Source organism: Anguilla anguilla, chromosome 9 (genome assembly GCF_013347855.1).
Source record: "Anguilla anguilla isolate fAngAng1 chromosome 9, fAngAng1.pri, whole genome shotgun sequence".
Taxonomy (NCBI): domain Eukaryota; kingdom Metazoa; phylum Chordata; class Actinopteri; order Anguilliformes; family Anguillidae; genus Anguilla; species Anguilla anguilla.
The window spans coordinates 27,125,532-27,152,592 of NC_049209.1; the positions used below are offsets into that span (position 1 = coordinate 27,125,532).

General features: G+C 44.2%; 1 protein-coding gene across 12 annotated transcripts in view; it reads right to left on the bottom strand.

The window, feature by feature from the left end:
- LOC118236207 (rap1 GTPase-activating protein 2-like) overlaps window positions 1-27,061 on the bottom strand; it is an 82,760-nt gene that overhangs the window by 24,199 nt on the left and 31,500 nt on the right. For 9 of the 12 annotated variants that reach the window (XM_035434368.1, XM_035434367.1, XM_035434366.1 and 6 more), the window contains one exon: window positions 4,030-4,114. In XM_035434368.1, coding sequence (XP_035290259.1) covers window positions 4,030-4,114 — 85 coding nt within the window. Of the gene's footprint in view, window positions 1-1,607; window positions 2,297-4,029; window positions 4,115-17,870; window positions 18,280-27,061 lie in introns of those variants that run through there. The other 3 variants (XM_035434370.1, XM_035434377.1, XM_035434378.1) reach the window with 3 other exon arrangements.

A 27,061-nucleotide genomic window follows, 5' to 3' on the forward strand; every position in this document is an offset into this window, starting at 1 on the left:
TATAACATCTGTACCTTTGTTTTAGAAATGAAGTATTCCTTTAGACACTTGTGATTCTCTACATATCTCCCTCTCTCTTCCTGTGTGTTGTGTGTGTTTGTGTGTGTCAGAGTTTGCGTGTGAGGGCACGTGTGTGTGTGCGCACATGTGTATGTATGTGTTTGTGCTTATCTTATCAGCTTGAACACACGACTGCATCATGTCCATGTTAGGACAGAGATAAGGAAGGCCTAATGCAGTAGAAATTCATTGACAGCCTGAAAAACCTTAGATTAGCCCATCAATGCCTGATGACACACCAAAGCAAAACATCACAGAGGGAACTTCTCTGAGAGGTCCTCAGAGAGGAATTAGATACATTTATGAATATTATTTCTCCCATGAATAAAAATGGCCAACAAGAATCATTTTATCACACACTCCTAAGTGCAGACACTCCTATTATGCAGTAAAATGTTAAGTGTTACGTGAACTCTGAGCACATTTTACTCTATTTAAGTACATTTGATTTGCCTTTTACAAGTATTTTATTGTGTAGAACTATAATATGAAATCCAAGAAAATAACTGGTGTTTCTCTTTCCCTTACATGCATCTTATTATTAAAGTCCCTTATATTAATAAAGCAAAGGAGAGACCAGGAGTGCATTCTCTCTGGCATTCATCATGGCAGAGTTCTAGGTCAGGTAGAGCCATGGATAATGAAATAAGTATAAGATGGCAGTAACACTAAGCCATGGAGCTCCTCCAGTGGCAGAGCATGCTACCACCAAATCAAAAAATATTGACAGTCATTAGTGGCTACTTTATACTTTCAATATCCCCCTGGGAATTACTAAGAAGTAGATAGAAAGTATCCACCAGTCACCATCAACATAGTTCTACTGGTTATTTTATTGGTTGTTACCAACATACTCCATGATTGGTGGAGCGCCTCTGTTTTTTTCTGTAACTGTCTTATCACTATTTTGCCACCCCTGGGCAGAGACTATTTGGAGTGATGTCCCCTTCCTCTCTGACTGACTGGGACTGGTGAGAGCAGTAGGTTCACATTCACCAGCCACCATCATCTGATTGTCATCTCCAGTCAGTCAACCTTTAGTAGCAGGCCACCGTAAGCCACACCCAATGCCCCTAACCCTAACCATGAAAGTGCTAACACACACACGCTCCACTTCTCTTTCCCCTTTTTCTTTCTTTGTATGTACTATTGTATGCCATTTTTGCATTCATTTATGCACTTCTGTCTTTCGCTGCCTGCCGTAATTCACTTCCTCATTCTGTCTGTGCTTCATGGCTGAGCCATTGGTTTGCGTATCTGACAATCAACAACATCATCACAACCTGCTGAACCTCCATGGGTACTGACTCCAGATGTCAATGTAATGATGATGATTTGGCACAGATAGATACTCTCATACAGTTTGCATACAGATACACAGGAAAAAGCACACACACACACACACGCACAGAAAGTTATACTTATATAGCATGCACACAGAGATACACATGCAATTGCAGACACACCCACTGTACAGTAACAATCATACCATACAGTATGCAAGCACACACATACACACTCTGTCTATCTTTCTCTCCGTACTATACCTCATTTTCCGGCTGTCTGTTTTCTGTGTCTCTCTGTCTGACACTCATCTGTGAAGTGGCTAAATCAGGTCCCGGTGTGAATAGGAGTTCATGCACATGAAAAACTGGTCTTACGAGTATAGCTTATTCAGTGTTTTTTTCCCTCTCTCTCTCCTCCTTTCTGTGAGAAAAGGACATTCTATAGACTCTTCCCTTTTTTCATTTTCTATTTTCACAAATGACAGAATTGGGAGTGGCTACATTCAGAGTGATTCTTAGTAGACACACCCATATGTTCTTGCTCATGCACGCATGCACGCACGCATGCACACACACAGTGCTCAGACAAGCCTTGTAGCACACAAAGGTTGTAATGCAATGAAGTTAAGATGGCCAGTTGTAGAGCAATGTTTTAGACGTTGCATTGAATTGGTTGAATGGCTGGATTGACACTGGCAAATGACAAAATTGATGGCTCGTAGCACATCTTTGTATTTCAGCTTGGCCTGTCTTGTCACCACAACCAATCTTAATTAGGGTACATGGGATTTGCAGAGGGAGTGACTCAGCGCTTTAATATGGTAAGGTCCGGAGATATTCTCAAGCAAAGGATGTACTAGCTGCCTCAAGTTAGAGACCAATTAAGCAAGACTAAATAGGCAAAGTATTAATCATGTTATTTCAGCCAGTGTGGAAAAACGTGTACCGTACAGTACATCGGATCTACACAATTAAAAATGAAATAACTAACAAATTGTTTGTTTTTTAGCATTAATTATGTGGAATAATTCTGCAGAAAAAATGTTCCACTTTCAGAATTGTTTTTCTGAAAAACTGTTCCTTGACTCTAAAGATAAAAACAAAAAATGAATTAATGAATTATTTTGTTAAGGCTAATAACTTTGGAATTGCCGTTTTAAAGCTGGAAATAGAAGAAACCTGAAGATTATGCATGTAAAAACTCCATGACATAACCATGACGCCATGACATAGTTCTGCTTAACAGCAGTACAGTTTGGCGGAACTCAGGAGGTAAAAGTGCTTCCGTAATTTAAGCACGTCACGGTTAAAATGACTGAAATGACCTTTGTGCTGCATTTAAAACGCATCATATACTAAACGCATATACTAAACGCATTTACAAAAAACCTTTCTAATTTTATCAACTTCCTGCCAGTGGATACATGCACACACTGAAATAATACACATGCATGAAGGTGCACAGTGATATCACACCCAGAGATACTTTTTGATTGAGGGACTACGTTATTATCCACCTTCTGAATAACCCACATCTTCTTTCATGCAATTCAAGCAGAGCCTAAAAAAGTGAGTTAGCATGTGCTGTCCATACAGACAATGACATCACCCCTTAAGAAACAATGGGAGCGTGATTAGCTCCCTAGGCAGGGCATATTACGGTTTAGCTCAGCAGGATAATCAGGTTTTGTCGCATGAAGTAGCTGGCAATGGCTGTCATTTGAAAGCACTGTCACTGGCACCACTGTTGCTGTTGGTAACAGTGGTGCCAGTGACTTGGATAATACGACTGATGCCTACTGTATCAGCCAGTGCAGGCTGTGGTTTGAGTTCAAACGGGGAGAATGTTGCGGATTTCGGAGGTGTGAATTAGTGTGAATGGCCACTGAAGACTGTGATGTCACTCCCGGACAAGAAAAAAGTAAGTAACCATATTTCTTGTTGTATGGAGAAGCAGGTTTCTTGTTCAGTTCCTTAACCAATATTCCTTACTGTGGGTCTAAGAAGGGAACCCTTGCAGAATTTGTTACAAGACCCAGGTGGATTAGCTTTCTAGCTGTTGAAGCTCAAACACTTCTTAAACACTGAAAGTGAGTGGCCTCTGGTGAATGATGAAAGTAGCAGTGACTTGACAAGAGCTGGATATCGATGCCCTTATTGCACGTGTGACATTGGCCCGTCTGTTCCGCACCTGGACTACCATACTACTTCTACTTCTGTCTGTTTCTCAATGCAGCACCCTCTCCATCACTCTGGCTCTACCCAGCAAGTAAGCATCTATCAGACTGCCATCGGCAACAGCTGCCTGCATGCCACAGTTCTACGAATTGGCACTACAATGGATTGCTAGTCACAGGAGCATTGAATATTTTGCCATTTCTTAACTGCCATGCCTCAGCTACATGCTGGCTTGCTGGAAATGACAATTTGCAAAATGCCAGCAGATTGCCAGCTGGCCGCTATCTGTACACTAGCTAGCTGGGTAGAGCATGACCTGCTCACCTGTTTTCAAGACAGAAGGACAAACAACCTCTGGGTAGACAACAACCAGTTTCAGATTTTCACATCTTAGGATCATTTACATTTAGGCATTTAACAGACATGCTTATCCAGAGCGACTTTCGCAGCTTCCATTTACATATCCATTTATACAGGGGCACACAGCTGGTCCTAGTCACCTTACCTTCATGGTTGGAGGGGCAGTCCGGGGGGGAGATGGAGGGCACTCCCCAAGGGGGTCATTAGAGATGGTGAGCATCTCCTGCTTCCTGTAACACAAGCGCACATTTTGTTACTTTTCCTCTCTGCTGCATTGGGCAGAATTTCAAATACTGCATGTGCACTTTAAATATGCATTCATATTTACATATGTCACATGTAATCTGTATTGTTGCTTGCATTTTATTTTGCAGGTTTAATGTCTCTGTGTCACCTGCAAAGCACCCTGTGCATTAACCATTTTTTAGCTCTAGATGCATTTATTTGGTTAGCATTCTGTATTTTGTATTTTTTCCCCATCGCTGCCCATTCTTGCCTAGCACATTCCTTTCAACCCACATTGCATGTAAACAGCTTTTCTTTTCTGCAGATGCAATTGAGCTAAAGTACATTGTTAACAGGCAGCACTTCCCACTGCAATTTCACCCCTTGATCCTCCTCAAGTCCCAGAGTCCTCTTCTCTAACCGCCAAGCCACCTGCACTTTCCCACCTGAATAGTCTCAGACTGCACTGGGTTCGGTTGCTGTAGTAACCTCACATGCGATACGTGCTCTGAATTTCTCCACTGCCCATAGACGCACAGAGCAGTGTGTTGCGGTTTTTGATTGCAGTTCATTGCTTAGCCCACAGATTTTCCCAGCTTGTGAACATACACTAAACATGCAAGCTCAAGCTAAACTCTACAGGCCCACTGTTGGCCCAACAGAATTTCGCAAATGGGCATTACAGTTCAGGGGAGGCAGGCGTGGCGAGCATCGGATGTTAAAAGAACGTAAAGCAGCTGGTGAGCGGTATTGTCGCTTGCAGACCGCTGTATGGCTCTGACAGCAGTCTGATGCTTGCTGGGTACTGGTCCGGGAAACATCTCAGATCACTATGGATACAGTAACCACAATTCCCGGCAGAAGCAGGGATCATTCAGAGCGAAAGAGATGATGGAGTCATTCCGCAATTTTCCCTTTGTTACAATTTCCTGAGTCACAGTTATCGCACAAGGTTTTGATTGCTGTTTACCGACAGATGGTCATACATGAAAAGACCAGGAGCGCAGTCAGTTAAAACTCTTCAACAGGTTCAGTATTATTACATTTTTGTTTACACACAGTGATGAATCATGCTGTCCAATTTTGCTTTAATTGATTTACTGCATTTAATTTCATTAAATATTATTTACATATATTTTAAACATTTATTTCATTAAGTTAATGCTGGTGCAAGTCATTTCAAATGAGTGCGGCCAACCACCAGAAGCCACCGAAGGGCATTCAAAAGTGGCATGGCATGTTTAAATTTAGGCATGTTGAAGACCAGACAGGCATCAGCATTCTGAACCAGCTACAGTGGGCTGATAGCACAGGCCAGCACGCCAGCCTACAAGGTGTTACAATAGTCCAAACAAGAGATTTCAAGAGCTTGTACAAGTAGCCGTTTAGCTTTGTCGGTGAGTAAAAGCCAGAGTGTGGGTGTTGGGTGTCAGAGGGAGAAAACGAGATAAAGAATTAAGTGGCATCAGCATAGTAATGATATGACGTGACATAAACAGGGATAACTTGAACAAGCAGTTTTATATAAAGAGAATAGACGAGAGGACCAAGCAGAGAGCCCTGTGGGACACCAGTCAAAACAGGGCAGATCCACTCCAGGTCACCTGATAGGATTGGCCAGTAAGATATAAGCCACACCATGTAAGGGTGGAGCCTGAGAAGCCCATCTCTGCAATGGACGAGTGAAATGGTCGGTGTCAGTGGTGGTGTAGGACACACCAGAGAAGAGAGGAAGAAAAGTGACGTAGCTCTCCCCGAGTGAAGAGCCACATTTATAAATGTATTGTCAGTGACAGCTGCAGAAGAATGATAATTTTCTTGCCTGCTTTGCCCTACACACAACTGTTAAATCTGTAACTCCTTTTCACATGTTAATTCAATGGACTGATCCCATTGGTTTTTCTGAAAGGTTTCTGGCTGAAGCAAGATTTTCCTGAAACAACTGCAAGAACAATAGTGTTTCATTTTATAAGAGGACTTGAGCCATAGCTCGCTGACACTTGTAGAAAGCATATTTTCAGCAAACAAAGTGATGATGTAATCACCAATCATTAATCACCAATAAAGCTTTACAAATTTAATCAACCCTAAAAAAGTTAATTGCGACAATCCCATAAGTTAATTAAGTAAATGTATTGCAAATCAGGCACAAATTTATACAGATGCCCATAGAGACAACCGCATATACACATAATATTTTCCATTGAATAACATTAATTGTTCAGTGTGATAATCCATGCTGCTTTGTTCCAGGAAGTGAGGACAGTTTCCTGCATAAGATAGGTAAACCTTCTTGTAAACTAACAGTCACCGTGAAATGACAGAAGTTTCCACCTACAGAAACTCACAGCAATGTTACGGTGGGCGCAGAGAGTCGCACTACTGCCTGCACCCTGAACCTGCAGTTACTCACTACTGCCACTAGAATGCAGTATAGTCTCTACTGTATCAGTCTTTGCCGAAATGGGCAACAGCCAAAAAGCATGAGTAATTGGTTTCCAAAAAGGTGACCAATAACTCTCTTTTTATTTTCCAAAGAATTTACTTTCTTACTTTGTATCTGAAGCGTCTAGGAGTGTAAATATAGTATAGTAATATAGAGGTCTAGTAGTATATTATGCTTCCCAAGCATGCAAAACACACACACACACACACACACACACACACACACACACGCAATAATGTAAATATTGAGGCTTTAAATCTGAACTTAATACAATCAGAGATACAGTCCATCTGAACGTCTCTCAACTCTCAGTTCAGTATTTCAGGAAAATCTGCATTCCATACGACAGCCTTTCTTTCAAACGTCTTTTTGATTAACCATTATATGCTTACAATACAGTCTGTATGACATTTATACATATTGAATATACCGGCAGCAATACTAGCCCTATGTCTCTCATACTAATTCCATGATGAAGATGACAGATGACAAACAAACAGAGCCTCCTTGCAGATCCAGCAGTGGGAAAAGAGGTGGGTGGAGGAAACATGGATGCGACAGACAGAAGCAGCCCGCCAATCGAAAATTAATGAGTCCCATTTATACCGTAATGCAATTTAATTGCGCCAATATTTAATAATAAACTCAGTTGTGAAAGCTCCGTAATGGCAATGCTGAAATTGTCTCTTTAATGGATTTCATACACAATACATTAGAGGAAAACGCACACACTGATGTAGTGATGAAACCAGTGCATCTTAATTCACTCCAGGGCTGTTTAGAATCCAACAGTGCAAAAGGCTGAAACGTCTGCACCACAGCCAACGAGCAGAGCTTCTCACTCTGTTTCTACTGTTACCATCATGTCCATCATCACATTCATCATCATCAGTGCCATCATTACGATCCCCATTATCAACATCCTTATTATCAACATTACATTCATAATTACAGAGACGAAGACAATCATGTTAATTACATGATCATCAGCATCATTGTTGGGGCCACCATCATGAACATGATCATCATTAGCATTTTCTTCATTATTAAACTTATTAGTATATGAGTTATGTTAATTAACATCACCATCATCATCATGATTAGCTTTATCAATATCATTATGCTTCCTCTGTTGTTCTCATGAGTACTTTTGTCACTTTAATTACATTATCATCGTCATCGTCATCATCAACATCATCGTTGTCACTGTCAGCATAAGTTTCATGTAACACTACATACATCACGTCATGTTATATCATCATGACGATCACGTCCGCTTAGTCATCGACAACTCCACCATCATCATCGTCCTCTTCGGCGTCACTGACATCACTGAAAGCAGAGGCAGCGGCAGCAGTGGCTGCAGCAGCAGCAGTGATACATCTCCAGCTGTACCTCTGATGGCGAAGATAATACCCCATCGATAACGTGACTGAATGACAGCTGCGAGCGCACACACACGCCCGTGTATCCAGACAGACTTGTTATTACGTAATGAGCGTGTCAGGTTAACTGCCCTGCGCTCTCTATTTGTCTGAGACAGCGCGGCTCGCTGTTTTTGGCTGACGGTGCAGCCCCGGAGGTGTGCAAAGCCCCCCTGTACATCATCCCTGACCGAAGGTGACTGCTTACTGCAGACCAGAGTCCTTCAGCTACATCTCTCTGGCACACACAAGCCAAACATTTTCTCTTTACAGTTTACTGAACAACATATACACTAAGGTGTAATGCAAGTGTGAACAATGTACAGTGCCCTCCATAAATTTTGGGACGAAGACATATTTTTTTCTTGCTGTAATTTCTACAAGGTGAAAACAAAATGTATAAAAATACATTTTCATACAAGCTGTGAATCTGCACTTGTGAATACAAAATCTAAAATTGTGGAGTATAGAGCCAAATCAAGAAAAAAATATCTGAAAAAATATCTGTCATAAACATTATGGAGGGCACTGTATATGCCTTCTTAAAATATGAGCAGCTGTAATGCATAGCTATTACTGTCTCTAGAGTGGGAGGCATCCTGACACAATGCACATGCGGCCTTGGGCACAGTCAGAGTTTCTCATGCACCTGAACAGCACTTTTTTTCTGTTCAGTTTTCAGAGGGTGAGGAGCACGTCAGCAGCAGGGCCACACTGGCCTCTGAGCCCCCAGCGCTGAGCCTACAGGCACACTGGGGAGTTCACCCTTTCAGAAATGCAATATACCGCAAATATATTCAAGTAAGATATTCCATCAAGATACTGCAGCCCCGCACAATGTACGCGCAAATATATAAATTACTGCCACTTTCAAATATCGCAAAATATATATTTAAAAATATATAACTGTTTAATATATTTACCCTTAAAAAGTCCACATATTTACAACATATTTCTGTATATTTTAGATCTGTAAGGGTAAAGAAAGGGAGATGAGTGCCCAGAGTGGCTTCTATTGGAAAATGTGCTGAGCGCTACAGTCGAGACATGGCTGGTTATTGTCTGGCCAGGGTCATTGGCTAACTGTGACTGGCAGTCCACAGTGGCGAGACACAATTCGATTCTCCTCGGCAGGGTACTGTGGACGAGGGCACCAGGGGTTCAAGCACCCGGGAGGAAGATCAACAGCTCTACAGCAGTACACTTCTGTATGTGGCTGGCTGTGTGGAACTTAGCCACTGCGCTCACAACATGGTGTATCGCAGGGAGGAGTGCACACTCTCAGGCACAACACTGAGCCTGTTCCCCATACTTAGTTTGGGTCTCAAAGGGATTCTTCCTACATGCCATCATGGGAGTTGTTTCTTGCCACTGTTGCCTCTGGTTTGCTTTGTGGGGGCTTGAGGGGTTACACTATAAAGAGCACTGTGACACAACCTTTGTAAAATGTGCTTTTTAAATTGGATTGATTGATTAAGTACGATGAACTGTCATGCTAACAGCACCACATTAAAACACAGCACAATTGGCCATTCAAAATATTTGAAAAGGTAGAAAAAGAGAAATGAGGAGGACTAGCAGTGATGCCCACATAAATGTACTCAGGCAAAATGTAAGTGCACACATAAACGAGCACACACACATAGACACAGGCACAATAGTACAAACACACTGGAGCTTGAACTCTATATCAACTCATCCCTCACCAAGGCAACTAAACCCTCCTCTAACCCGAAAGGTCGTCTTCAAGGGAGAGAACAGGGGAGGTGAGGGATTCGAGCAGAACAAACGAGTGGAGGATTTCGTTCTGCTGAGCTGCAAAAAAGAGGGAAAGAACTAAACAAGTCACAAAATTACAGCCCTTCCAAAACTGAGAAATGAATATTGATCCTGTCCACCGTGGAAAGGCGTTCACCGGGTGAGCCGTTGTGAGACTCGGCGACGGGCAGTACTCTTCTCGAGAGCTCTGCCATTCGGTGAACCGCTCCGCTCTATCACGGACGGACCGAGTACTCGCGGGAGAGCGCCACAGGAGACTGCAGGTCCTGCCTTTGACTGCTTTCTGCAAGAAGGACCAATCATGGTTTAATCTAAATAAAAGGACAAGGTGAAGATCCACTTCTTTTCAAACGCCTAGCGCAGTCACAAGCGTGGCATGGGGCTGAACTGCAAGTTGGAATTGATTTCCTTTTTTGTCTGCAATCACCGAAAGTGTTTTTCCACGGCTGGTCGAGACGCATTGCATGGGGTGATTGGAGTCAAACGTGCTTTTCGAATACGTGATTTTTAATGCCTGTAGGTCTGGCTGAAATGTCAGTGCTTCTTTCATTGACTTGCATCATTGAAATGTCAGCAGAAATTACACATGAAATCAGAAAACCAAAACGATGTATTGTAAGCAAAAATAGCAAGATATAGATATACTCATTCCAGAGAAAAAAATAGGGCTTTATTTGTGTTTCTTTTGTGGCCAGTTCATTTTAAGAAGTCAGTTGGCGGTCTGACCTTTATTTTGGCATCATAGTTCTGGCTTCTTCAGCTGACAGATGACATCATGTTGACTTTGAAAACCAGGCTTGCAACCCTGCAGGATATACTATTTAACAAATGCAATCTATTCTCTTTCAGTTGCGGGTTCCTGTCCTGTAAAATTGAATTTAAGGGGACTGAACAGTCCATACAGCATATTAGGCCAGATATTAGGGGCAATGAGGCTCCAGTAGGCTGCTTTTTGTTTTGCCAGAAATGTTTGTATCACCGTTGTGCAGTATGACTGAATGGCTCTAGGCAAACCGCATTATAAATTAAGGTTTCAGAGATGCAATGTTTGTTTTACACTTCTCTTCTACAACACACCTCAATCTACAACCGGCTTACAAAAGCAACATGCTTGACGTCACCATGAATTGATTTTATTGCTTCATTACTCATCATTACTTCATCACTCTAAAACAACACGTTCTCCTCATCATCTACTCAGGCCTACTCCAAAAGAGAGGCTCTAGACAGAGCGCCCCATGGATGGGACCGTGGTTTCACTTGAGTCTTATTTTATTTATTTTCTGTTTTTACCAGTATGGGGTAGATTGCTTATTCTGGACATCGATTGGCACAGTGTTCTTTGACAGGCTCCACTGAGGACAGTCACTCTCGTCAATGTCAACTGGCTTTGCCTTTAAATCTTCGATTTCATCTAGCAGCCCCGCACCTGCTCCTCATTCACAGCTGCTAACGCAATCAGCAGATAGCACAGAGAAAGCCTGACACACCAGCCTACACTTACCGCCCGTGTACCCCCGGCCTCACTCCGAAATATCATAAAATTAGATTAAGAGGGTAAGTTCCAGAAAGCCATGTCCACATTGTGAGTGGTATGGCTTTTGGGAGGCAGCGTGTGAAACACGTACAGTACAGAATTGTACCATTTTAACTCACCCCAGGTTGCTATTTATTGCAGAGGTCCTTGTTGTGTGAGCTTGCAACATGGATCAGTTTTTATATCGTGCCGGTACTTCTTTCCACGAGCGCAGCAGTCTCAGGTTGCATACGCCGTAGTAAATAGTTCCAACCAAACGTAACAGTAAATGTAATTTGTTTGAAGGGTAATTGGGTAATACTGTGAACATACCTTAACCTCTGGAGGAATAACATTGCAATAATGACCTCTGAATAACTCATGCCTGCCAATCTAAAGCTTGCAGAGCAACTCACCGGAAACTTTTACTATCAAATAGTATTTAAGTACTCAAAGTAATCTTAAATAATCTTCACTGCACAGAATTTTTCTTGGCAAATCAAACCATATACTAAAATTGAAATAATGTTGAAAACCCAGACAGTGAATTATCCCTTTAAATAAGCAATGTGACGTTATTCCTGAAGCAGAGCAGTTTCAGTTTTGATTATCAACTCAATATAAAAATTCAGCTATGAACTCTTGTTGTATGAAAGGGAAAATGTGGAAAGAGTCCTCACTTCAGCAACCAGTTTGGCAGGTAATCTGCTCCCTGTTGAACAGGATGGCTGTTGCACAAAGATCATAAAGATCAATGTTCCACAGATCTAGTCCTATGGGACTCACTGTTATGGAGGTGACTGTCATGGGCTAGGATATGGATTTGAAATTACATAACAAGTACTGACTGACAGAAATTTGCGACCTTTGAAAGATTCAAGTAAATAAAAAGTAAATTCTCAACACAGCTAAGTTTGTCTCATTTGAAAACAACGTAAAAAAAAACAATCAATGGAGCTTTAGACTGCTACACCCAGTTTGTGCAAGGGCAAACACTTGCAAAAATGAGTTGAATATGAACCACTTTATATAAGTACTAATATCATTTCCATCAGCAAATTTTTTTGTGGGAAGAATCTGTAGCATATTCAGTGATGAGATGTCAAATAAAGGTTAGTGTTCAGTTAACAGCTCAGTCCAAACTGGATAACTGACAGCTCAGCTGGAACAAGACCTGGCATACACAGTGGTCCCTCTGGATCAGGCTAGAGAATCATAATGTGAACAGACACCATAGATATAATACACTAGCAAGGTGGGACATTTGTGTACTTTGAAAAATCTTGATCAATCTTAAATATGGCACGTTAATGGCATATGCACAGGACATAATCACTTGTCTTTAAAACCCTGTGCAAATCAGACATTTTCATACTTATAATACATACGAGGAACCAAAATAAAAAAAATAAAAATACTACAGTTATAAGCCTGAGATTTTAAAGTCCTTTTGTTTTTAGACTGAAACCAACAAATAAATTGCATTGCTCACTACAGGAGGACTTGGTATTGGCCTTTCACAGACCAAACTGCTAATACAGCCTGATGGAGAATGACTTTTTGCTGAATCAGTGTTGTGTCCCTTCAGTGGGTCGCAATTAGAAGTAAAATTGAATTGAAAATACATTACAGAACAGTCATATCCTGTCAGACCTCCAGCGCTCGTGTTTAACAATGACATACTTTACAACAAAGGGAGATGTCATTATTTACCTGTTTATAAATTTGGATAAAGTAAGTATGCATCTTAATTAATAGTTTAATTGTGAGGAAAAAAGTGATCACTAAGGGTCTTTAAAAAATGACCGGAGCTTCTACTGAACTTTCTGAATTTGAATTTCAACTGTGAGATTGTTCTGCTTCTGTTCAAAGCACACATCACACCAGCACAATGAATGAATGTACTCTCTCTTCAAAAAGCATAAAAATGTTTGTGCAATGCCATTTCTATTGTGTGCACAAGGACTGTTTGTATGGCAAGGTGAGCGGCCTTGAGAAAGGGAGCTCTATCACGTTGTTCACGTTGTGCGCGTGGAAACAGCCAGCAGCACAGCTCGAAAGACCGGCTGCACCCGGCTCTCACACTCAGCAAGCGACTGAGGAACAGAGACCAACATTTGCCCATAACAAACCTGTTCCTAGAGGGCTGCGTCAATTTCCTGATCTCAAGCTTCTGCTTTTGATTATTTCACAGTCCAAATCAGTAAGCTGTGAGCTTATGCTTTTAGCAACATTTATGGACAAGCTTATAAAAGACAGAGGATATATACTAGTGTCCCAAAATGAAACATTGTACTGTTGTCTAAGCTGAAGCCTGTGATGAGTATTCAGCCATTTTGGCTAACTGAGCCAGGATGGCTACAAAACGCACTAAAACAATAAACAGATGTGGTCTTCCAGGAACTGGGTTCCCCACCTCTGCACTATATATAGGGCCCTCACCCAGAGGCTTTTTTTGGTTCACGTGGAGAAGGAAATAGTGAGCATGGGAAAACAGGGTTCAGGGCTGTGGCGAGAAGCTTGGCAGCGTTAGGTGTCTGTAACATTGGAGCTGAGGCTGGCCCATCTCCATCAGCGTGAATCTGACGCTAGAACCAGCTGTTCGCTCTCGCCCTCTCTTTCTCTCTCGCTTCGTGGCCACTCTCCTGAGATGGCCACCCATACAGCACTTGTTCTTTTGCACACTCACTCCGTTAAATGCATTCCCAGGGCCGCTGTATTCTCCACACTTTTGCTTGTATATCTCCCTCGTTCCTCTCTCTCTCTCTTTCTCTCTCCCTCTCTCTCTCTCTCTCTCTAACACTTAGTCTCACAGTCTCTCTTGTGCTCTTGTGTTCACACATGCACTCGCATGGAGGTGTGGAGGTAAAGAAAATAAAAGCCCTCCCTCTTAATCTCTCTTTCTCTCTCTCTCTCTTCATCCTGTTTATTTTCCTTCAGCATAAATGGTTTACAGCCACAAGCAATATTTCCCTGTGCAGAAGAAATAAAGTAATCTGCAAATCCTTTATAGTCAAAACAAACCCTTTGTAAAATAAGCATAAACAGCCAAAGAAACTGGAACAAAGAAAGTCGTACTAGTCAGAAATTCAGGATTTGAAGGAGGATGAGTCCTGACTGAACACAGTCACACCACTCTGTGCTTTGGAACCGGCTATCGGGTCTATGAGGGGCTGCTTGGGGGTGCAGGCTGACCCATTACTGTTTCCCCTCTGCCAGGTGAACAATCACTGCATCAATTAGTGAGTAACTGATGGGAGGGTTTTCCATCTCAGAGTATCCTTGCTGTGAATATTACATTTCGACCGACATTACATTTATTTTTTCACAGCCAAACTTTCCCCATTTCTCCCCAGGCTAGACAAGAAAAATGAGACAGAGGGTATGACCAGAGGGCAGTGAGGAAGGAAGAAAGGATGGGGGAGGAGGGGGGAATAGACAGAGTGAGAGAGGAAGAGAAATGAAGTGCAGAAGCTAAAAATACCAGCCTCAGTCCCATGTTTGCCTGCTCTCCGGCTCCATGGAATCCGGAAGGGTCTCTTGGCTCTTGTTAGAGAGACAATGCCACATCATCCACTAGGCTTAATGCAACAGCTCGCTGTCACAAACACACATGCATGTGCATGCACAGGCCAACGCACATACAGTACACAAACACTCGCACAGGTGCTAATGGCAACACTTAGTCATTAGAGGCAATAGGCTAATTAACCCTGAAAACCAGGGCTCATGTTGAAGAAAACATGTCAGGGCAGAGCAGATCTAGGATCAGTCTTCCTCTGTGTGTGTCCCAACCTTGTCCAATGTTGACTAAAAGGCAAAACTGACCGTAGATCAACATGAGTAGCGAGTCCGGGTATCTGTTGCAATCAACCCTGCAGCATGTCGTCTGCTTGCTTCTATCATTACCCCACGGACGCGTCACCTATCACCCAGTGTCAGAGATCAAGCTATATATCGACCTATCACTCATCTCAAAGTCAGACTTTTTTCCCTCTCAGTCCATCCGTCAGCTTTGCAGCCTGTGTATCCCAACACACTTCTCTGAAATATTCCAGGCAATTCCAAATTGCCTGGAATTTTGAGGCAATTTGCGCAGCGCCGAAAATGGGAAGCGAACATTCCCTTTCCGAAAGTGAGCGTTAACGCCAGGTCAGCGCGGATAGGACCGGTCTGAGGGCACCGTGTATGACGTCCCGCACACTGGCTCCAAGCGGGAGGCGCAGGATGAGAGGGCTCGTTTGCACCTCGCTCTTCTCCCACTGCATCCTGGGACGGGAACGCGCTGCAGACACAATCGCAGCTCCTGACTGGGCAGAGGTTACTGCAAGGTTTGTGGCGGACTTTGTCTGTCTAATCGGGCGTGAGTGTTTGTGCGTGTGTGCACGTTTGTGCGGGCGCACACGTGTGAGTGAGACAGGCCTGCGTGAGTGTTTGTGCGTGTGTGCACGTTTGTGCGGGTGCACACGTGTGAGTGAGACAGTGCCTGCGTGAGTGTTTGTGCGCGTGTGCACGTTTGTGCGGGTGCACACGTGTGAGTGAGACAGTGCCTGCGTGAGTGTTTGTGCGTGCGTGCACGTTTGTGCAAGCGCATGTGTGTGTGTGAGTGCGTCAGGCCTGCGTGTGTGTGCCTTCCACCTGAACTAGTTTGTTAAACTTGTTGGGGTCAGGACTGCGGTCAAATTAAGTGCTGCAGACAGTCATAACAGCCAGCGTTTGACCACCACCAGCTGCTAATCACAAGCATGTTCACAGCAAGGTGAGGGGGCAGAGAGAAAGGGACAGATGTGAGAGAGAGAGGGATGAAAAAAAGAAAAGCAAAGGAATGGGAACGGGAAGACTGAGGAGGGAGAGGAGGGAGTGAGTCAGGGAGAGAAGTGACAGATTTGGGAGTAGAAGTTTGAGCTCACAGCAAAGAGAGGACTAAGGGGCTACGAACGAGGGGAGGAACGAGGGAAACGGGCGGTAGGAGAGAAAGGAAGGATTGAGTCAGGGAATGAGGAGGCAGCTGTTGGCATACAAGCTGGAGCAGAAGGAATAAAAGGAATTTTTTAAAGAAAAGAAGTGAGAAAGAACTAGAGAGAGTATGAGATATTTAAGAGGAGTGAGATGGACAGAGAGTCGTTGAGATATTTAAGAGTGAATTGGACAGAGAGATGAGATATTTAAGAGTGAGATGGGCAGAGAGGTGAGATATTTAAGAGTGAGATGGACAGAGAGGTCAGATATTTAAGAGTGAGATGGACAGAGAGAAGCTGAGATATTTAAGAGGAGTGAGATGGACAGAGAGAAGCTGAGATAATTAAGAGGAGTGAGATGGAGAGAGAGAAGGTAAGATATTTAAGAGGAGTGAGATGGACAGAGAGAAGCTGAGATATTTAAGAGGAGTGAGATGGACAGAGAGAAGCTGAGATATTTAAGAGGAGTGAGATGGAGAGAGAGAATCTGAGATATTTAAGAGGAGTGAGATGGACAGAGAGAAGCTGAGATATTTAAGAGGAGTGAGATGGACAGAGAGAAGCTGAGATATTTAAGAGGAGTGAGACAAGGTCGAGAAAGTCCCTCACAGAGGCAGAGCTCACCTTCAGCTACATTTACACAAGTGCACTATAATCAGCTTTGCTATGACAACAATCATGGCTGGAGTAAAGTGTACTAAATTCCACCTGGCCTGGCAGAGTATTTACTGAACTAAAAGGACTGTGTTGATAATTACTGCACACACACACACACGCGCACACACACACACACACACACACACACACACAAAGTGTCTCTGCTGTGTGGCCACAGCACTGTTAAAAAATACTGGTAGCCTTTTTTAAAATGTATTGAGACACTGCGCTATTGATTTGAAAAAAAAAAAAAAAAAACCTTGGCAGAGAAGTGCAAATGAATTGAACGCAATATTATATGAAAAAGGTCAACGTTCAGGTGAAAAATGATTCACGGTCATAAACGCTGTGGAAGGCAGGGACTGCATCACCCCACCAGCTTCTCTGTTTGTCTCTAAGGCGATTGCCAAGAGACCGAAAGCACAGGGAATGTGGAGATAGCCACACATGAAGAAAACACTCCAGTCAGCGCGGCTGGGTCTGAAGTGGAGCGGAGGACTCACGGCCACCTGTGACTGAGCGCTGGCCGTGCTCCCTGCCTCCTTAACCAATAGACTCCTTCATTTCACCTTTACCTTCGAGAGCTTCTGCTCGGACACCCGTCATTCCCCTCCGCCGCAAAGAGCACGCAAACGCAGACAGACGTGCGTCCGCCGCTGACGGACAGACGGCCGGGTCTCCCTCTGCCGCGCGCGCCGCGACACGCTAAAAAGCGCTCACGCACGCACGCACGCACGCACGCACGCACGCACGCACGCACGCACGCAAAGGGTAGATTAGGGTCCGCCGGACGTACAGCGGACGCCCAGGCGGACTGACCACGGGCTGCCACCAGCGCCGCCAAGCGGACCCCGAAGCGCCCGAAACGCGGCGGACCCGACCCGCCTCCGCCTCAGAACGACCAGGCGCGTCCGGCCCGCGAGGCCAAAGAGCGGAGAAGGAGAGGAGGAGAGAAAGAGAGGAGCAGAGAAGCCTACCCACCGCTCAGCCTCCTCGTTCCTGTCCCGGTGCCTCCTGGACTTGTGCAGCAGTCCGATCAGAACCACGGCGGCCCGGATGCCGGCTCGCTTGCAGCGCACGCTGCCCCCGGGCTGGGACATGGTGTCAGGCTCCAGGACGCAGCTCAGCAGCCCCCCAGCCCCCTCAGACGGAGACCGCAGCGCAAAGCACCGATTCCCCCGCACTCACTTTCCGTAGGTACTGCCTGCTCCATCTGCTCACTCTCTCTCTGCCTCTCTCTTCTCCCTCCCTCCCGTGTCTTTTTTCTTCTTCCCTTCTCTCTCTCTCTCTCTCTCTCTCTCTCTCTGTCTCCCTCCCTCCCTGTCAGCTCTTCTGTGATAGGAAGGTGTGCCGACTGTTTCTCCTCCCCTGTCCTCTTCTTTTGGTGTTAGTCCCTCCCTCCCCCTCTCTCTCTCTTTCTCTCTTTCTTCAGTCTGCCTCTGTTTTCTTTTTACCTCTGCCACACAGCTGTTTTTTTCCATTCCACTCCTCTTCCAGTCCCGGTCATTTCCCAGCCTTGTTTCCTTCTCTTTTCTCTTTCAAGGGCACCCGATACTCATCTCAGAAAATGTCCGACCACTTACTGTACACGATGTAATCTTATATTGTCAATACTCCAGCTGCTGCCACGTCTCTCTTGCTCTTAATATCAAAGCATTGGTAAATATCACGGCCCAGCAACCGATTCGTTCGATCCTCGCAGAGACACCAAGCCAGCAGGATTATATGTTAAATATCAATGCCTTGTGCAGCGTAAATGTCCTTTTGCTTTTTTTTCGAAAGCACTGCTGTGCCACAAACAACGCAGGAGAGGAAAGTACAACACTATTGTGTGCTGCACTGTTACGGTTCGTTATTCAGTCCCGCGCGGACGCCACACCTGTAGAACATCTTTGAGATGCCGCTGAAAGTGTTGCTTCGTGTAATGGCGACTCTAGGGTGGCTCTGTTCCCCGGTCACCCTCCGAGGACAGTCCTGACACTGCAGGGGTATGGGAGGAGGAACTGTAACCGAATGGCGGCAAACAACCACTGCTGAAGGGACAGCAACATCTCCAGCTCAGGCTGAGGGGACCCTTACGAAGGTAAAACATACTGCAATATACTGGAAGTATATGGACTAATATATGGAAAACATAGGGCTCTATCTTACACCCGGCGCAAAGCGGCGCCAAGCGTAACGCAAGTGTCTTTGCTAGTTTCAGCAGTTGTCATTTTCCCATCCAGCGCCCACGTTGTTTAAATAGCACCCATCTGAGCGCCCATGGGCGTGCTGGTCTTAAAATGAGGTGTGGTCAGGCGCATTGTTGGCACATTGCTATCTTGAGGAAGCGGGAGGCGATTGCGCGATTGACCAACAAAAACCTGGTCTTAAGTCAATGGCGCAGTATTTTACTGTTATTTTAAGGGCATATTATTAAGATAGTAATATGCGCCTACATAGGCAGGTGCACAACATGCAATATAAAAAAAAAAATACATGTCATAATACACGCCCTAAATGCACTTGCGCCATGCGCTTTAGACCGTGCGCTTAGATCGCTAAAATATAACCCATAATGTTAAATATATGGGATTGTACTACACTGCAAAGTGCTGCAATATCTTGATAATATATTTTATTTTTAAGATATTTTCCGTATATTATATTTCCCCTGAGGGGAGACAGGGGCAAGGGCAGAAAGAGGATTTTACTGATGCAAAGGTTTGCAGGAACCCGGCAGAAAGGAAGTGAAAGCTAAGTGTGAATACTCCTTCCTCGGGATCGCCTCAGACGTTTTCCTCACCTTTTCGCGTGCGCCCGCTCTAGGAGCTGAGCTGGGGGGGGGGGGGGGGGGGTTTGTGGGGGGGGGGGTGGGCAGCGACCTCGCCGTCACGAGCCGCTGAAACAAAACTCCACGTGGTTTAAAGAGCAAGACGATCGGAGCTGTGCTGTTTCTCCTTCACTGCACCCTCTGCCCCATACACATCCCGGGCCTCTTTTCACCAAAGTCACGTCACGTCACGCTGCACAACCAAAGATGTTCATGACATACGCTAACGCTGTTTTGGATAGCATGGACAGGGATAGCGTGACATGACGTGACTTTGGTGAAATTTCTCATCGTTTACCCACAGACGAGAGAGTATGCAGAAAGCAATGAATTGACCCTAGATGCTGTATAGGCGACATATTCCTAAAGGAAATGCATGCACAGTTCAGCTCAAATATGAATAGAGATGAACTTCCCACTTCTCTCTATACCCCTCCCCACCCACCACCCCCCACCCCACTTGCTCAAATACACACACATACACTCACACTCTGTGAAGGTGTCTGCAGCTACAGGTCTGAATGGTGTGAGTGATCAAAGTACAGCCAAGCAGATCTTGCCTGACAAAAATAACCGGAACGCACACAGGTCAAGAATGTGGACCTGGATCAGAGCCCAGGGCACTAGCTCAGTGACTGCTGCCATCAAACACCTCCAGCAGCTCACTCACACAATCACAGGCTCACACACTCTCACACACTAACGCACTCTCAAGCTCACACTCTCACACACACTAACACACTCTCAGGCTCACACACTCTCACACACTAACGCACTCTCAGGCTCACACACTCTCACACACTAACGCACTCTCAAGCTCACACTCTCACACACACTAACACACTCTCAGGCTCACACACTCTCACACACTAACACACTCTCAGGCTCACACACTCTCACACACTAACCCACTCTCAAGCTCATAAACTCACACACACTAACACATTCTCAGGCTCACACACTCTCACACACTAACGCACTCTCAGGCTCACACACTCTCACACACTAACGCACTCTAAGGCTCATAAACTCACACACACTAACACACTCTCAGGCTCATAAACTCACACACACACTAACACACTCTCAGGCTCATAAACTCACACACACTAACACACTCACATGAATGCTCACACATACACTCATACACTATTTCACACATTCATATGCACAAAAAGAAATACAAGCTCACTCACTCACATACTCAAGCGTATTCACACACTATCGCAAACTAATGCTCACACACACACACACGCTCACACACAGTGACATTCAAACACATGCACACGCACACACTCATATGAACCAGCATGGTCACGCACACACTTACACATACACGGACTGATAAGCATACACTCACACAAACGCGTGCATGCATGCACACACACACGCACACACGCACATGCACACACTCATATGAACTAGCATGGTCACACACACATACATTCACAGACTGATACGCATACACTCACACAGACAAGCACACGCACACACACAAGGGAGGTGGGGGGGGGGGGCACCAATTTGCAGCTGAACCTCTTTTACCTGCATCTAATCACATTATTTACCTGCACTTAGCATTCAATCATTTTAATCATAATGTAAAAAAAACTACTCATGTTCAGGTTAGAAACTGGCCCCAAATCTCTGTCCTAATCAGAATTATTCCTATTACCCAATCTCTTTGTTGCTGTTATAATCACTTAATGTGAAGTGCGCAAAGGTACTTTCGGGGAATAGTAAACATGAATAAAATGTTAATCTGCTGCTGGAAGATGATCATTATCTTCATTGACAAGCTTGTTTATCACAGTGAACAGTCAAAATAAATTCAGAATCAGAACACTCATCAGTTTATAGTTTACCAAAAACATCATTTTTATATATTTTTATAAGCATATTAAGAGGCTGTGACTCACTGATGGCTTACAAATCTGAACTGAGACAGAACTGATAACTGACCTGAGCTGTAGGTTCCACTATCCAATAACATTCACCGTCACACAGCATTTACTGACCCTCCCTACCGGCATCAGACACTGACCCAACTGCCCAAATACCATTCACTGACCACATACTGAGCAATGTCATTTAATAACCCTTCTGTCCCAAGGCTGTGCGCTGGTGATTTATTATTTTTTAAACCAGCGAACAGCGATGCCATTTTCTCTGCCGTGAAGGACAACTGAGCAATGCGGCAGCGCCGGAGACAGGTAGCTGGTTCAGCCCCGGAGGCATTGGAGAGCAGACGGCCGCGGCATGCTGAAGCGTGCGAAGCCGGTGTCCGGCCGGCGCAGCGCCCCCCTGTGGGCCCCTCGCTACGCTGCGGCCCCGCGTCCTCGCGGAGGCCCCCGGTAGCCTGTGCGCTCTGACCCGTCTCTGTCCCCCCCGCCGCCCCGGGACCCGGTCACGCCGGGCCGCTCCATCACCCGCGCACGACGCCCCGCGACAGCGCGGGCCGGAAAGGCACTTAGGCAACTATTAAGACCCGCTCCTCGACGCCGGGGGCTGTCTGAGAAACTGCCTGACAGGCAGTCCGTCATTTCCAGAAATAGGCCGCGGACAGGCTGTGTGACAAACCCCTTTCAGGCATACAGGGATCGTCTTTATGTATGAAAAGCCCTTTTACTCTGTCATGTGAAGCTGTACAGTATCAGGCCATACTGCAGTTTTGATGCCCATTCCCACATCAATTTATTCTGACCTTCTCCACTTATGTGGAATGTATGATAAATACATTTTGCAAGAGTGTGAATTTATAAATATATATTTATGTACATATACATACATACAATAATACAGTATCTGAAAGTGCCAATCATTTCTATATTAGTCCATATATATCAAGATTTTGAAATAAATTATATGATCTTGATATTGACATTTATGTCAATATAGTACAGCAGGGCTGCCCAGCCCTGTTCCTGGACTGCTACCATCCTGCACATTTTCACTCCAGCCCTAACAAAGCACACCTCATTCAACAGCTAGAAGAGAGCTTGTTGAGCTGCTAATTAGCAGAATCAGGTGTGCCAAATTAGGGTTGAAATGAAAACCTACAGGATGGTAGGTCTCCAGGAACAGGGCTGGATTACAGTATATTCCAATGTTGACTGTAAATTCCATTTCCATTAGGGTAGAGTAGTATACATTATGTCAAATTCATCTGAAGAAGAGGAAGATTAAGCAGAAGGCTAAAAGATGTGGGGAGGGGGAGAAGACTGAAACAGCCGTTGATCCCTCACATCGAGGGGGGGGGGGGGGGTGTGTTCTGCTACCCGTCAGAGGCCTGCTGAAATATCATCAGGGACTAATTTGATTTCCCCCCCCCCACCTTTTCGCTTTTGATTGTCTCTCCCTCTTTGTATCAACAGAGGTCAGTTCTAATGTATTCATGGAGATAAACGACCTCCTTCCCCCGTTTCTATTTCTCTCAAAACTGAAATGTCACAATTCAGCAGTGCAAACCCTGTTTCGTTCTGTCGTTCCGACTCCCCTCAAAGCTCACTTTTCCCTCTGTTGAAAATGTCATCCTTACAATTGGTTCCGCAAATCAATTTCCCCTTCTCTCTCTTTGCGGGGGGAGAAGACAGAGCCGGTGGCCAATACCTGCTTATCTGCTTACTCACATCTACTCCACTCCACAAAAAAATATTGCCACTGAACTGTTTTCCACCAATGGACCTCTCCCTCGGTACCAGCCAAACTGTGACTTAAAAGTCATCATTTTCACAACCACCACAATTTCCATCAACAACACAGGAAGGCGATGGCGGGAAAATGCAGGTGTGATTATGAGCGTGAATAAAGATCATTTAGCTCTTGAAAGCCATTGGCTTTGAGATTAAGGCCTGGCACATTCTGTTCCCCCTCACTCATCTCTGACGCAGGCAGTGGAACAGACGCATACTGCAGTTTTAATAGATTTTTCAGAAGTCGGTAATGAAGTAGATAAGAACTGCAGTGACTCTTGCTGTGAACCAGCGCCTGAGCGTGCATGAGAGAGAGAGAGAGAGAGATGAAGTGAAAGAGAGAGACCGAGAGAGAGTGAGAGACTAACACCAAAAGAGGTTGTGTCTTGGCTGTATGTGTATGTGCTTCTGAAATAATGAAAAAAGGGAGCTGGCTTCTGTGTTTCAGCACAATCTTTTTTGTCCCTTTCTTTCCTGCTCAAGTTTATTTGCTCCACAGCTATCCAAACAACACTTGCAAGAAATGGCGCCAACCTTGGAAAGGAAAGCACTGCATTATAGACATGGGAGCACATGGCTAACAAAGGCCATCACACTTCTGCCACACACACACACACATGTACACGCACACAAACACACACACGCTCACGCACACACACAAAAACACAAACACGCACACACACACGTGCACACTTGTGCACGCACACACAAACACGCATGCATGCACACACGTGTACACACACACACAAAAACACACAGACACCCACACACACAACATACACGCAAATTCTCTACTGCGCCATTTCATATTCCCTGTTCTCTTTCACTCCACTTTTCAGTTATTCTGACAGCTCCGTTTCACTGTAATAACAACAGAGAGACCTTTCTCTTCAATATCACTGCTACAACTATTAAATAAGGGACGATGACCTTTTGTGGGACATTACACCATAAGGAACAATTATGAGATACGCTTCCACTGCAGTAGTTTCTGTTCTGTCTGATATATTGCCAACACAAGACTTTGTGCCAGAACGGAATACCAGTCCAACAAGCAAACAAAAGCCAGGTGGTGGTTTAGCTGTTACGTTATACCAGTAACCAACCGATGCGGAGGGCGTGACCAGCCTTCTGTGGTATCAAAGCGATCTTCCCATAATCGCTCTCGCCCTCACACATCGCTTTTATCAATCACAGCGACATCGTTTCCCCATGGCAACTAATCCCTCCGGAGGAGTGTACAGTCCACAGTTGCCATGGCCTCGAGGTTCCGTCTGGATGCTGTCACCATGGTTGTGGGCCATTGGAGACGACCTCGTTTTAACAACACGTGATGACAATGACCACAGTATGCTATAACACATAGTAGTTTGAGCAATTTCAGCACATCTCTTATTAAATGGTATTTTGCAGAAATAGGTAAGTGCTTTTCTGGACATTTTTTAAAAATGTGTACTTCTTTATTCCTAAGCAATATACATTGTATTGACACACTCACAGATGTCTTAGATTCTGACATTCAAAATTACAGATGAATTTTTTTCCAGCAATGAATGAGACTTTGACACTAAAATTAAAGAAACAAAAGGTTTAAAAATGTGAATGTTTTATGTGCTACACTCATTTGTGGAATTACAGTAATACTGCAACATTTCTTTCACTAAATGTGCAATTACAGAGACTCGCAATTAGAGCTAGTCATTTTGGCCTTCTCCCTATACGACTCAAATTGTCTCTCATTAAGACAAACCAAGCATTTTTTTCCACAGCTTTCTTCTCTCTGAACGATTAGTTCTCTTTTGAACGATTTCATGCAATTCCTCATGCAATATCCTTTTCCTGTCAATTAATACCTGAGTTTATTATTACTTGCAACAGGTTGCATTTCCAAGCACACACACACACATACGCACATATACATGTATATACACTCACCGGCCACTTTATTAGGTATATCTTGCTAGTACCGGGTTGCCTTCTGCTGCTGTAGCCCATCTGCTTCAAGGTTCGACGTGCTGTGCGTTCAGAGATGCTCTTATGCATACCTCGGTTGTAACAAGTGGTTATTTGAGTTACTGTTGCCTTTCTATCAGCTCGAACCAGTCTGGACATTCTCATCTGACCTCTGCAATCAACAAGGCATTTTCACCCAGAGAACTGCTGCTCACTGCATAATTTCTCTTTTTCGGACCATTCTCTGTATACCCTAGAGATAGTTGTGTGTGAAAATCCCAGTATATCAGCAGTTTATGAAATACTCAAACCAGCCCGGCACAGTCTGGCACCAACAACCATGCCACGTTAAAAGTCACTTAAATCACCTTTCTTCCCCATTCTGATGCTTGGCTTGAACATCAGCAGATTGTCTTGACCATGTCTAAATGCACTGAGTTGCTGCCACGTGATTGGCTGATTAGATATTTGCGTTAACGTGCAGTTGAACACATGTACCTAATAAAGTGGCCGGTGAGTGAGTGTGTGTGTGTGTGTGTGTGTGTGTGCGTGCATATATATATATATATATATATATATATATATATATATATATATATATATACAAACATATATATACATACATATACATATTACACACACACACACACACACAAACACAAGCAGGAGGCCTTTAAAAAAGGTTCATTCTGAAGCTGAAGCCAATGGTTAGAGCAGGGGTGTCCAACCCTGGTCCTGGGGAGCCGCAGGGTCTGCTGGTTTTTGTTTTCACCTTAAATACAACAACCACTTAGACAAAAGAAACCAGGTGAGGTGAGTTAACTGTGTAATCAACTGCTTTAATCGAACAATTAAGTGCCGAGTAAAAACAAAAGCCAGCAGACCATGCGGCTCTCCAGGACCTGGGTTGGCCACCCCTGGGTTAGAGCAACCCCTGTAGCTCTCCAGCTAGAGCAGTGGTCTCCAACCCTGGTCCTGGAGAGCTACAGGGTCTGCTGGTTTTTGTTTTCACCTTAAAATCAGCACCCAATTGAGACCCAAGGCACCAGGTGAGTTGAGTTAACTGTGTAATCAACTGCTCTAATTGATTCATGAAGTGCAGAGTCACTATGAAAACCAGCAGACCCTGTAGCTCTCCGGGACCAGGGCTGAAAACCACTGAGCTTGAGGCTAATGTAAGTACAACCCAATTTAATGGAAATACACAAATTACTGATTACTCACATTAAACTGAGAGTATAACTCTCACCCTGACCACAAATACACTTACTTTGACACCAAAATAGTCTAAAACAGCAAAAGTACGCGCCGAAGTGAATGTTCTCAAATATGGTACGCTAATCTCTAGCGCCCTCGTGTGGAATAACTCTGACAGTGACAGAGGTGATCGAACATAGGCAGTATGCTTGTTGTTAGCTCATACATATATATATACATATATTGGGGATAAGTCACATTAAGACTTGTTCAGCTACTTCAGCATAATTATATATGCACACAAACAATCATGCTAAATAACTTGTGATGCAAGAGTCTTTTATCACAGTGTTTTGACCGATGTAACACGGAAAAGCAAAAACACTTCATTGCTTTTACATATTTATGTATTCTTTATCTGGTTTTTATTTTTTGCTTACTTTGACAGGCAGTTATATATTCCATTAGTTTCAAGTGGTTTTCTTTCTTTTATCATGTCTGTGTTTTATTGTAAGCAA